The following is a 12,456-nucleotide window of genomic DNA, read 5'->3' as shown; positions in this document are numbered from 1 at the left end:
TTCAGTTACCACAATAAAAGATGACCATTGACAACAAACGGGTCTAGAAGATCAAGCATGATATCAATAACCAAGTGGAATCATATCGTACAAGATAGGTGGTAAAAGGGTACGCTCACAAATAAGCTATTGACTTCAACTAAATATTTCACCTATTGTTTTACTCACAGCATCAGAGTAATCCCAACGACGTGTGCTATGTTTTACTTACATATAGAGCACCTAGATGTGAGGGTTGCTTTTCTTCATGGAGAACTCGAAGAAAATATTTTTACATTCTCCAACCAGAAGGCTTTGCAAAAACAGGCAAAGAGAACGTGGTTCGCAAGTTGATGAAATCTTTGTATAATCTCGAACAGGTGCCGAGATGTTGGTACAAGAGAATTGATTCCCTCATTATTAGCCTTGAGTACAACAAACTCAGTTTAGACCATTGTACGTACTATAAGAGGTTTGAGGATAAAAATGATTTCATTGTTTGGTTATTGTATACGGACGACATGTTGGTAGCAAGCGTCAATAAAGATCGTGTCTAAGAATTGAAGGCACAATTGGTTAGGGAATTCGATATGAAGGATTTAAGACCAACAAACAAAATTCTAGGGATGTAAATTCACCGAGACAGTTAAGAGAAGAAGATTTGGCTTTCTCAAAAAACAAAACAAAAAAAAAAATCTACTTAGAAGAACATCTTGCGACACTTCAATATGCAAGATTCTAAGCCAATTTCTACTCCACTTCGTGTTAATTTCAAGTATTCCTCAAGTATATCTTAGCAATGAAGAGAGGATGCAAATGTCTCGAGTACCATATGCAGTAGTCGTGGGAAGTGTAATAGTCGCTATGATCTATACAAGATCGAATAATACACAAGCAATGGGAGCGGTTAGTTTGTATATGGCAAATTCTGGATGGGAGCATTGAATACTATTAAGTGGATCCTAAGATACATCAAGAGTACCTCAAATGTTGCATTATGTTATGGAGGATCAAAGTTTGTTGCCAAAGGTTATGACGATTCAGATTTTACAGGTGACTTTGATAAGAGAAACCCACTACATGCTATGCGTACACACTTACAAGAGGATCTATAAGCTAAGTTCTAAAACTGCGAACGGTTGTGGCTTTATCAACAACATAAGCAAAATATATGATAGCTACACAAGCTTGCAAGGAAGAACCTAGGCACAAACAAGAGAAGATTTTTCTGTGTTATAACAGTCAAAGTGCCTTGCATATTGCAAGGAATCTAGCTATTCATTCCGGGACTAAACACATAGGAGTTCAGAATCATTCTATCAAGAAGTAGTGGAGAAAGCAAGTGTGGAAATGCTAAAATCCACACTAAGGAGAACCCAGCAGATGCTTTGACCAAACCAATCAATACCAACAAGTTTGTTTAGTGTAGATCCTCTAGTAGCCTAGTAGAAACATATGCAGCATGGGATGAATCTTGAAAGATGACTTCAAGCGGGAGAATGTTAAACATGGTGTGGCAATCTTTAGTAAACCTTAATAAAGGAAAGGAAAAAGAAATAATGACTTAAAATAACCCGACTATTTTTCAGGAATTAAAGTTTCTAACGACTGGGTAGAAGGAAAACTTTCTTGTAAGAGCCTATAAAATGAGACATCATATTCCTTTCAAATTCAACCCAAAACCCATTTCTTTTTTCATTATTTGTTCTCTCCTCGTAAGAGAGAATTTACAATTTCTTTTTTGCTTAATAAATTTTCCAATTTATGTCAATTGAACTTCATTTATATCTTTCAAATTTAGTTGCGGTATCTTATCTGCCCCGATTACCAAGAGATAGGAAAATGTTGAATACCCAAGAGAGAACGTTTCAGTCAAGGAAATTCAATTACCTACATAGAAAAATGTTGATAGACATCTTTCCTCGTGAATCCATAGGCTCCATACCATATGGAATCGGTCCGTCAAGACAGTTCTCGTGTAGTGTGTGTATAGTATGTGTGCGCGCGAATACATACATATAACATACTATATAGTGCCAAAGAAAATAACTCCCACTACGGGACCCACACCGAGACCAAAGACCAGAACACGTGCTACTGGCAACTGACAGATACCCCGATACTTTTCCAATCAAAATTTAACCAAACGCTTTATAACAAGACAGCACTCTAGAAAATACAATTTTCTTAAAATTTTTGAAGCACAACAAAAACAGACTCGATTCACCTATAAAAACAGACAACAATAATCAAATTTCAAAGCATTCAATTCTGTAAATTATAAAAAGCTCGGGCAAGATTAAAATATCAATGGCCAAGTTTTATGACAACATTCACATTACTTATTGAACCAAAAATTATATCACAAGTTTTAAGTCCACAACACACTCGTTGGGTTTGCAGGAAAAAACCGCATGACTCGGCAGCACATGTGGAAAGATCATTGGGAGCATCAAATCAACATAAAAGTTCCTCAATAGGTATATATAAGCAAAGCCGTTTAGCCAACCTGATTATTATTTCAAAGAAAATGAAAAGTGTTTCGACTCACTGCAACGTTCGATTTATGTAATAACGGTAGGGGCAGATCGACCAGTGAATTCCTGCATCTTGGAAAGTTTAATAGCAACCTCAACCTGTAAGAAAACAGATCAGTCACTCATAGAATCGGTCAGAAGGTTAACCAACAAGATGGGAAAAAATGACGGCTAACTCACAAGAGGAGCAAGTGCTTCTTGGGAATCTCTCCCAGTTTTTGATGGATCTTTCTCATACTGCTCAATGTACAGACGGATGGTTGCACCTTCTGAGCCAGTGCCTGAGAGGCGGAACACCTGCAATTGTTTTTAACGGAAGATGAAAAGAACGGCCGGATAAAAGTTAATAAATTTGATTTCATAGGACAACAGAAATATGTGAAATCTTAAAACATTATTTACAAAGAAATGCAATTCGTAGCGAGGACTACATGATACTCTTGCTTTCAATGGTTTAGGAAATGATAGGCCCTCGAGTATTTTAGCTTAATTGAGAAAAACTGGCTCTCAATGTACCCTGGCAACTGGCAACGAAGTCTTTACAAAGAATTTACTTCACCACCCATCGCTAGAGAACCTCTCCAAGGCATGAGTCATAATTTGCTATATCATGCTCAGGGGAAATCGTAAACAATTTGAGGTGTGAGAATTAAAGCTCACCAGTCTTGACCCATCCTCAAATAAGTATCGAATACCCTGGTGCTTTGAAATGGAGCCATCAACAGAATCTTTGTATTCAAATTCATCACCATGGACAACCTTAGAAACATCTGGACATGCGCCATGCACTATCCTGTATATGATTTAACAATGAGACTTAATAATTTAGCTAAATGATCACACTACGCGCCGTGAAGTCAAAGCGATCGGCAAAGGTACACAGATGAATTCCAAATAGCTGCTGCCAAAACCTTGTCAGCAATATTGCCAAACTAATTGGAATTTTGAAACGTTCAATCAAACCTAATATGAAAAAGAACCATCCCCAGAAATCAGAAAACCTAATTGGGCTTCTGATTACCTGAAAGGTTCCTTTCTGAATCACCCATGTTTGGATGACAAGTCCTAATGGCTTAAAGGGACAGATTATAATCGAGTGGCTTATTGGCTTAACCATGCTTTAAAATAAAAAACAAAGATAATAAGCTAAAAGCAAAGCAATATAAATGGCTTATGCCTTTCCCAATATCGTCAATGTAGCAGGTCTTCATTCAGCTAATCCTGTTAATAATAGTTTTCTTTAATAATCCTTCAGCAGTGGATTGATGTGTGTCAGTGTTTTTCATTTTCATATTCTTTGTCGTCAAAAGTAGCTAAATCTGAGAGCATCAAAATAAGATTAAGAGAGACAACCAGCACTGCAGTAGGCAGAAAAACTACAAGAATACATCTTCAGATCAGAAAATGTGAAAGCACCCGAAATAATAGTTGCAATTACATACGAGTTTGCAACAAATCAAAAGTAAGTTTAACTTGATTGAGGAAACATACTCATTAACTTCAGGAAGGGATGATTGCAGCTTGACCAAGTATGCCATTAGTTCCTTCGCTGCACCAGCGTCCACATTCTTCAAGAAACAATTTGTAATAATTAAACAACAACGTGATGACTTTAGCCCAGGAAAAAAAAAATAGAAACAACGACACTAACAACAACGTGGTATTACAGTAGCTAAAAGTAAGGACGTTACAGCCTAACAGAAAATACAACCATACCTCATAGTCGTATCGAATGTAATAATGGCGACCATAGGTAGCCCAGTGTTGACGAACTATTTTTTCAACCGTCACAAGCTTTTCTCCACCAAGGTTTTCCTTATTCTTATGTGCAAGTATAGATAACCAAGCCAAAACTGCCCAGATTCCATCTTTCTCTCGAATGTGGTCCGAGCCTGTCCAATGGCCGAAAAATTACAACATGATAACCTTTATGATTTACATTTCTCCAAGAAATCGAATTAATTTACTAAGGTCAAAACTAACCAGTTCCAAAACTTTCTTCACCACAAATTGAGCATAATCCGGCGTCCATCAAGTTACCGAAAAATTTCCAGCCAGTAGGTACCTTGCATTTTAAATAACATATACGTGATTTGAAAATTGAATATTAATGAGAAAATACTTATAAATATAAACAAGTCAAAGAGGGAACCGCAGACTACCTCAAAAAATTTCAAATTCAAATGCTTAGCTACAACATCAAGGGCAGCAGATGTCGGCATGCTCCTACAAGTAGCAATGTCAAGGTAAAATAAGAAATTACCACCAAGAGAAAGGCTTGAAAACATACAACCTGTTTATTGTAATCCACAAATAATCTCAAAACATAAAACAGAACCTCAGATATTTAACCTCCAAAACAAAATAAAATGCAAATGCTGCAAATAGTGAACACTCTATAATAAATTGTGAACCAAGTACAATTGCCTCCTTATGAAGTTTTCTGTGTTCTTTGTTCTTTTGTTCCCGAAGGGCCGAACCCATTACCAATCTGTTCTATCAAAATGCATAATGTAATATTCTTATGACACTCGTCTTATGAAAGCTCAAGTCACAAGGATACATAGATGTAGTACATAGAAAATATGCTCAAGCGTCGATTGCACCAACATCCATACAGAAAGAACTTTTGCAATTTCCATTAATACAGCCCAGAAAACCAATATTAGATGCTCTCTTACCATCAATCTCTTATCTTAACCTTCATTCTTTCAACATTTTCCACTAACATCATTTGTTTGATTGTTTTACTAATCAGTAATAAAAACCTATCTATGAAAAATGCATGTTATGATTCATGAATGTCTACCTCATGTTGCAGTTATGTTTCTTCACTACAATTTCAATGTGTTGTTTAACACTGGGATTCTCATTCAATTTGGGATTACGTTAAACTATTAACTTTATTTTAATTCTCAAACCTGACCTTTGACAATTCTTCAAGATACCAACAATAACGAGTTAAAACACGATTATATACTCAGAGACAAATACTCAGAAAGAGAAAGAGAACCTGGCAACTCCCTTCAGACCAGCAGAAAAGTATGGGATAGCATCAACAGCATTTGCAGCAATTATGGCAACAGAATCCGATGGGGTAACAAAAAACCTAATAAAGCAAGACATGTTATAAATGAATGTTATAAACAAGATGACAATTTCACTCACGTAGGAGAAGTTACCTTTTACCAAGGATCATGTTGCGGTCTGCATCACCATCAGCAGCGGCACCAAATTCTGGGGGTTCTTCTTGAGTATCTGACTTTCCCAATCCCATACGAGCAACCAACTCTTTTGCATAAGTCAAATTGGGATCTGGATGTCCTCCTCCAAAATCTTCCTGTTTGCATAAAGTCAATGACCAATAAATCAACAGGTGAACCACCAGGGCAAAACTGCTGCGGAGATTTTAAGTCATAAGCAGAAGTTGGGCAAACCTTGGGCGTGCAGTTCAATAGAGAGCTCTCTTGAGCACCGAGCTCTTCTACAAAGATACGTTTTGCATAAGCCCCAGCAACTCCATGTAGAGCATCAAAACTTCAACATTGACAACATAGTATGTTATAGCCTACAATACTATACTATGTAGATGCCAAAAGAGAATTCTCTACACCAAATATGCAAAGAAAGATTTTCTATGTACCAGAATGTGAATTTTGGAGATGTTAGCAGCTTCCGAATAGACTCAAAGTCGAAAATTGACCTGGAAAGTCGAGAAAGTGATCATTAAATGAAAGGGGATAGAATGCACTCGTCACGGACAAAATGAATATCAGATAGAACATTACAATAGCCAAAAGAGCCTAACTATAATAAATTGCTCATAGAATAGCAAAGAAAAATCATCTAACAGCTTTTATGTGGCAGACAAGCAATGGAGATCACTATGCTTTAGGAGCTTCTACATTGTACAGCTCTTTAGTCAGGGTTCAGTACATTTACTATATTTAAGTGATTGCATATGCCATAGTTCCATAATGTACGAGCAAAACATGCTGGAAGGTGTGCTTCCTGTAGAGAAAGCTTACTTCATCAATTTTATGTAATCACTTGCAGAATCAAAAACCTCAACGTCAAATTGTCCTTCAGGTCCATTAAAGCTCGTTAAACCTATTGTAGAGATGTCAACCTGCCACATATTAAAGATTATGATATAAGAACATAATTGACAAAACTAAATGTCCATCATAAAACCACTGAAAAGGATTGTACAAAAATTCTACAGGATTAGGCTTAAGATTGGAGCAGTACATCAGGCAGATCAGCAATTAAATACTCCTTTATTGTTTTTGTGTTCTCATATATCTTGTCAGTGATTGCCTCAGGAGCAGGTCCACCATTTTCCATGTTGTATTTAATTCCAAAGTCCTGCAAAGGAGAAACAGAAAGGATATCATCTTTACCAAAACATCGCGAGTAAACTATCTATCTACTGACATACAGAAATTCTAAGCTGAGTTCTTGAAGGAATATAACTAACTGCTAAAAGTGATTCAAACACCGGCAATGGATAAGCTATTGCAAAAGACCAAGACAGTTTTCATCTTTTTTCTTTGGGACAAAAGGATGTCATATCTTTGCAGAGGTCTCCTGAAAGAACACCCATTCCACTCCCCCGGCTCCCAATTATTGCAGAAAAAAATGAAGGAAAAATAATAACTACAATATATGGCATACCTCATGAGGACCCCCAGGGTTGTGACTTGCTGTCAATATAAATGCTCCAGACGCCCTAGACCCCTGATTTTGAAGTTTGGAAAGTACAAATTCATCTTAGAAGTTAGAACTGTAGGAAACTTAAGCCATGCGCATGATGCTTGAAGAAGTGTAAACTTACGTCTACGCCAGTTCTTTCACGTATAACAGCTGACACAGCAGGAGTTGAAAGTAAACCGTTTTGACCAACCCATATACGTCTTACTCCATTGGCGGCTGCCATCATAATTATGATCTGTCATCAGAAAAAATCAGATAAGAAGTTACTTTTCACTGCGTATCATAAAGAAACAGCATAGAAGAGAAATAGTGCCTTATTTATCATTGCACTATTAGTAATTTAATTGCATTTAGAGACAACGTAAGCGTTTAGTACCTGAATAGCATCCTTTGAGTAATAGCGGCCATCACCAGACACAACAAGTGTTGCACCTGCAAAAAGTGATCATAAATTGCAATAATATAAATAGAACCATTCAAGAAACATAACTTAGTAGACACAGTAAAAAAGCAGAAACACATTAAGGGGTCCCCAAAAAAACCCAAAAAAGGAGAAAAAAATAAGAATAATAAATTCCAAATAATATATGATAATTTCACCGTGCAACATTTCAATCATAGGCCACAATATAAAGGAAAGTATTTAGCATTGGTAAAGAAATTATGCCAATGAAAAGTAAGCCAGCATAATTTTTCTTTCTTTTTAAGAATCCTACATTAGTTCCTTATCTGAAATGCATGTGAACTTCCAACATGAGTTTACTCCAATAGACCAAGTGATCTTACTACCTTAAGCTTCAATTTTCACTTTTGAGTTGAGACTTTATATAACTTTTTATTGTATAAGAAGGAACGGAAATAATTAATGGATCTAATATACGTTAACACATACGCATGCCCCTATTACCTACATATAAGCATAGAAAGATATTTGTAGGATAAGAAAAGATCCTACCTCTAACTTTTTCTCCAGAGAGGGCATTGAAGGTTGACTGAACAAAATTTTGCAAGTAATGAGGCTGAACAAAAACCTTCACCTGAAGAGATCCAAAAACCATAATTTTTAAATAACATATTTTAGAAACAATAGCAATCTAAATGGAATAATCTAGCATGATAAAGACATTTCAAACCTTAGAAGTTAGAAGCAAGCAAACTCAATTTCATTAAACTCCAAAATTCACAAATGTATACTAATTAATTTTATTTACTTATTATTATTATTTTGGTTTTAGTTTAACGATTCCAATGGTATGTTCTCCAAATTATATAACAAAAAGATGTAATTACCAGACAAAGGACCAAGTAGTAGTAGCTCGTTTTCGTCTTCTTCTTTCTCTTTTTTTTTTTTTTAAATTGAAAGATCCAAGAAGCTCACTTTTTATTTTTTATTTTTTTTAAATGTAGAGAGGTGTTTTAAACTTAACGCTAGCCAATTAAATATTAGCAGATTATCTTAATAAACAAGTATGTTAACAATAGAAACCAACTAAAACACATAAGAAGACGATTGACTACTTTCTGATACAAGAATAAAAACAATACTCGATCTGATACGTTTCAATTACTCCACTACTCCGCAAAGCTCGTCTACAACAGAATGGAAAAGAGTCCGTTCTACTTTTACATACACTAGTGATCAATGCCGCGACTTTTAACATGAACATAATGAATCTCTCCTTAAATAATTGGTCGCCAAAATATAAGAAATATACTAGTTTAGATAAATTAAAATCTCGTGCCTTTTATACAATTTAGAGAAGAATATTTAATCAAAAATACCATAGCTTTTTAATTTCATTCCATCGCTAGATTTACTGATCGTAAGCTACGTCGATGACTGTGCTGAGTACTAATACAAGATCGCGTCTAATTTCTCGAAATCCGAAATCAGAAACGGATCCCTTTGATCCAATTGGAGATCAAAATGGCGCAATTCCGATTGCGCCAAAGCGATCCACCAATCGGCCAGTATCAAATTGTGATTGAAGCAGAAATTTCCATAGAAAACAAAGAAAAACGCCGCGCTGACGAACGATCGACGGGAAATCGCAAGAAAAACAGAAGAATCCAAAGAGATTCGAAATAAGAAAATGGAAATGGAAAAGTATTGAGCGAAAGAAAAAAAGATCCAACCTTCTTGCGGAGGCCGGAGGTACCAGGCTTCTGGCCATCGAAAGGCGTGGTCTCGACCTTGGAAACGTTGAACACCACCATTTTTCTCCTTCTTCCTCAGCTCAGAAATCAGAGAAAATGCGATAAAACCAAGAGAAATCACAGATGAGATATGTATATTATGCGGAATACTGTGATTTATAAGGTGGCTTTACCTTTAAGTTTGAAGAAGACGAGTGCCCGAGTATATTCCTTTTTTATATTTTATTACTTTTTTTTTTTTTTTTGCTTTTTTTTTTTAGTAGTTTATGTGAGACGGTGAGTGAAACGGAAATGGGTTTTGTGAGTGGAGGAGAAAAGGAATATAACGTAAGGAAGCAAGCAGATTACGTTTATGCGATGAGAATTTCAAAGCCCCCACGTCTTTGTATTCTGCTTCGGCCATTTGTGCCTCTCTTTATTCACATTTTAAATTTTGAGGTAAATTGCATATTTTCACAAAATGTCTCATGAATTTTTAATTTAATTTTTTTCTCCTGAATTTCGGTAATTTTTATAAATTATTCTCTCTGATAAAGTTTTACTTCTGTTACTGTTATTGGCCGCTATAGATAAATCTCTATGGTTCTTTAGGTCAGATAAATTAAGAGAAAATTAATATAGTAAAAAATGACAACTCTTATTATGTAATTACACTTTTGTGTGACTAAATGAAATGAAGCTAATAAAGTAATTGTATACTAAAAATGGTTCAATGACACTCATTATTTGTGTAATACGTGATATTTTTATTAAAAATCTTTACATAATGAGTTTTTTATTAGTTTTTGCATTTCACATGAAATTTTCCATCAAAAATTTAGTTGAGGGAGAAAATTTACAAGAGTTATTAAAGTTCGGGAGAAAAAAAGCTAAAACTAAAGTTCAGGGTACATTTTATGACAATGCCTATAGTTTAGGAGAAAAACGTGTAATTTGTCCTTTTAATTTAATCTTAAATATTTTTAGGATAATGAAGTAAATAGCAATTTATAAAAAAAATAATTGAAGTAAATAACATATTTTAAAATTATTTAAAGTAAATAACAGTTTATTACGAAAATATTTCATTTATGACTAGAAAAAAAATTTCACATAATTTTTTTTAATAATGTAAAATTTCTTTTCACAACAAATAAAAAGATTTTTTACCATGTAAATTATTTTTTACTAATCGTAAGTGATTTACATATTAAACTGCTATTTACTTTAAATAATTTTAAAATCTAATATTTATTTAATTTAGTTTTATAAATACGCTATTTATTATAATTTCTCAATATTTATATTTTTCCTATTATGACATTTTAAAAGCTCTCATTTTGTTTGTTGAATTTTGAATTAGGCTTACTTAATCATTGTTTATTACAAAAAGTAAAAAAAAAAAAAAAAAATAGAGAGAGAATGCAATTACGTTGTCTCTTTTTTTAGAATTTCTCTTAAAAATAAAATATAAATAAATAAATGACTACAATTAGCTTTCTCTTTTCGTTTGATCTTAATTAGAATTCTAATAAAAAGAATTAAGTTAGATTAATTTAAATTTGATTCTAATAAAAAGAATTAAGTTAGACTAATTTAAAATTTAAGGGGTAAGATGAGACTTTCAAAATTCAAAAGATAAACCGAAAATGACTCTAAAATTGCGAGATACTAGTAAGATTGATTCTTTTAAAGTAATTTAAATAAAAAATAATAAAAAAAACCGGTTTGTGTTGTAGAAAATGACCGATTCCCAAGGTTAACAGAATTGCTCCTTTATGTTTGGGTTATATTTTTGGACAATATGAGGGATTCAGATTGTCAAGATATATCAAACTGTATGTACGAAGTCTTCTGGTAAATAAGTTGCTCATTTTTAATTAGTAATCACATTTTTCATTGACGAACTCTCTAATAAAAAAACTAAAAAAAATATGGTGGGGATGTTATTTTGCACTATTAGTTGAGTAAGATTTTTAATCATTTGTTTAAAAGTCTAATCTACGAGAAAACATTTTTATATCGTGCATTATTTTTAATGTAGATATTCATAAATTTATTTATAATAATTTAATTAAATGACTTAAAAAGTGTGCTTTACGAAAACAACATGCCCTACTCGATATCAATTTTCATATTTCTAAAAAGAACGATTTTTATGGTACGGTGTTTAGTACAAAAATATCTAATAAACACATGAGACGTATAATATTATTGTATTGTTACGAACACATTTTAAATTTCTTATGATCTGTTTGGAGCTATGCCTTAAAATTTAAAATATGTTATTTTCTCCTCCTTCCATCTAATTTTGTCCAAATTCTGAATGGATTTTGAGCTTCAAAATTTGGTAATAACTATATTTCAGCAAAAAAAAAAAAAAAAAAAAATGGTAATAACTAACACCTCCGATTCCATTTGTGTAAAAACACATCTTTTGTTTTAAATATTCTGAACTTTAACCCCTAAAAAAAAATTGTAGTTGAAAGCAGTGCTGAAACATTGGACGGGCCGCCCGTGACCACCGAAAAGTCCAAATTTTTACCCGATGACCGAACCCGATCTGCCCGAAAATTCAGACTGCCCGACCCGACCCGAAAATTCCCATGGACGGGCTTCGGGCAGAGGAAGCCTGCCCATGCCCGGTCGGGCTGCCCGATGAACGACCGGCTGCCCGAAATTTTTTTTTTTATATTATATTTTTATGTTGTTGAAATAAGTATTTGTATAATTACAATGTGTAATTGTGTATATTATAATTTAAAATATGAAATGAACACACAACACAAACGAACTATATAAAAAAAATTACTTCTTCATTGATTTTTAAATTTGTAATTCATGATTGCCTCATTAAAAACCTTACCAAGAAAAACTCAATTGGGATAAAAACTTGGTAAGAAAAAAAGAGTGCAATCATTGTGGGACGAATTACAAATTTGATGAACTTACAAAGTCTATACAAGATTACAAATTACAATAAACACTATACAAATTAGAAATTACAAAGTAAATAAATATTTACAAAGAAATTATCAAGATGAAGCAGAAGGATCATCTTGAAAATTAAAAGTTAATCTATTAAATT

General features: G+C 33.7%; 1 protein-coding gene across 1 annotated transcript; it reads right to left on the bottom strand.

Annotated features, from left to right (window-relative positions):
* Positions 1-2,257: 2,257 nt before the first annotated feature.
* Positions 2,258-9,775, bottom strand: LOC21395227 (phosphoglucomutase, cytoplasmic). Its single transcript, XM_010103673.2, has 18 exons — positions 9,369-9,775; positions 8,188-8,269; positions 7,609-7,664; positions 7,354-7,467; positions 7,194-7,256; positions 6,768-6,884; positions 6,545-6,645; positions 6,160-6,219; positions 5,954-6,053; positions 5,699-5,856; positions 5,530-5,625; positions 4,679-4,742; positions 4,500-4,581; positions 4,233-4,408; positions 4,008-4,084; positions 3,177-3,309; positions 2,697-2,813; positions 2,258-2,615 (listed from the first exon to the last, which is right to left on the bottom strand). The coding sequence occupies exons 1-18, from the start codon at positions 9,447-9,449 to the stop codon at positions 2,544-2,546; spliced, it is 1,749 nt and encodes a 582-aa protein (XP_010101975.1). The 5' UTR covers positions 9,450-9,775; the 3' UTR covers positions 2,258-2,543.
* Between the last annotated feature and the right edge of the window lie 2,681 nt (positions 9,776-12,456).

This window comes from Morus notabilis, unplaced genomic scaffold (assembly GCF_000414095.1).
Source record: "Morus notabilis unplaced genomic scaffold, ASM41409v2 Scaffold677, whole genome shotgun sequence".
In the NCBI taxonomy this organism is placed as follows: Eukaryota; Viridiplantae; Streptophyta; class Magnoliopsida; order Rosales; family Moraceae; genus Morus; species Morus notabilis.
Note: the sequence above shows the minus strand (reverse complement) of the source record. Positions and strands in the feature narration are given on the sequence as shown.

Bases quoted from the DNA above. Each gene is read 5' to 3' on its own strand.
- LOC21395227 (XM_010103673.2), bottom strand. From the start codon at position 9,449: ATGGTGGTGTTCAACGTTTCCAAGGTCGAGACCACGCCTTTCGATGGC. The intron at 7,665-8,187 runs GTAGGATCTTTT...CACTTTTTGCAG, and splicing joins CTCTGGAGAAAAAGTTAGAG to GTGCAACACTTGTTGTGTCT. The intron at 2,814-3,176 runs GTGAGCTTTAAT...AAACAATTGCAG, and splicing joins TTGAGGATGGGTCAAGACTG to GTGTTCCGCCTCTCAGGCAC.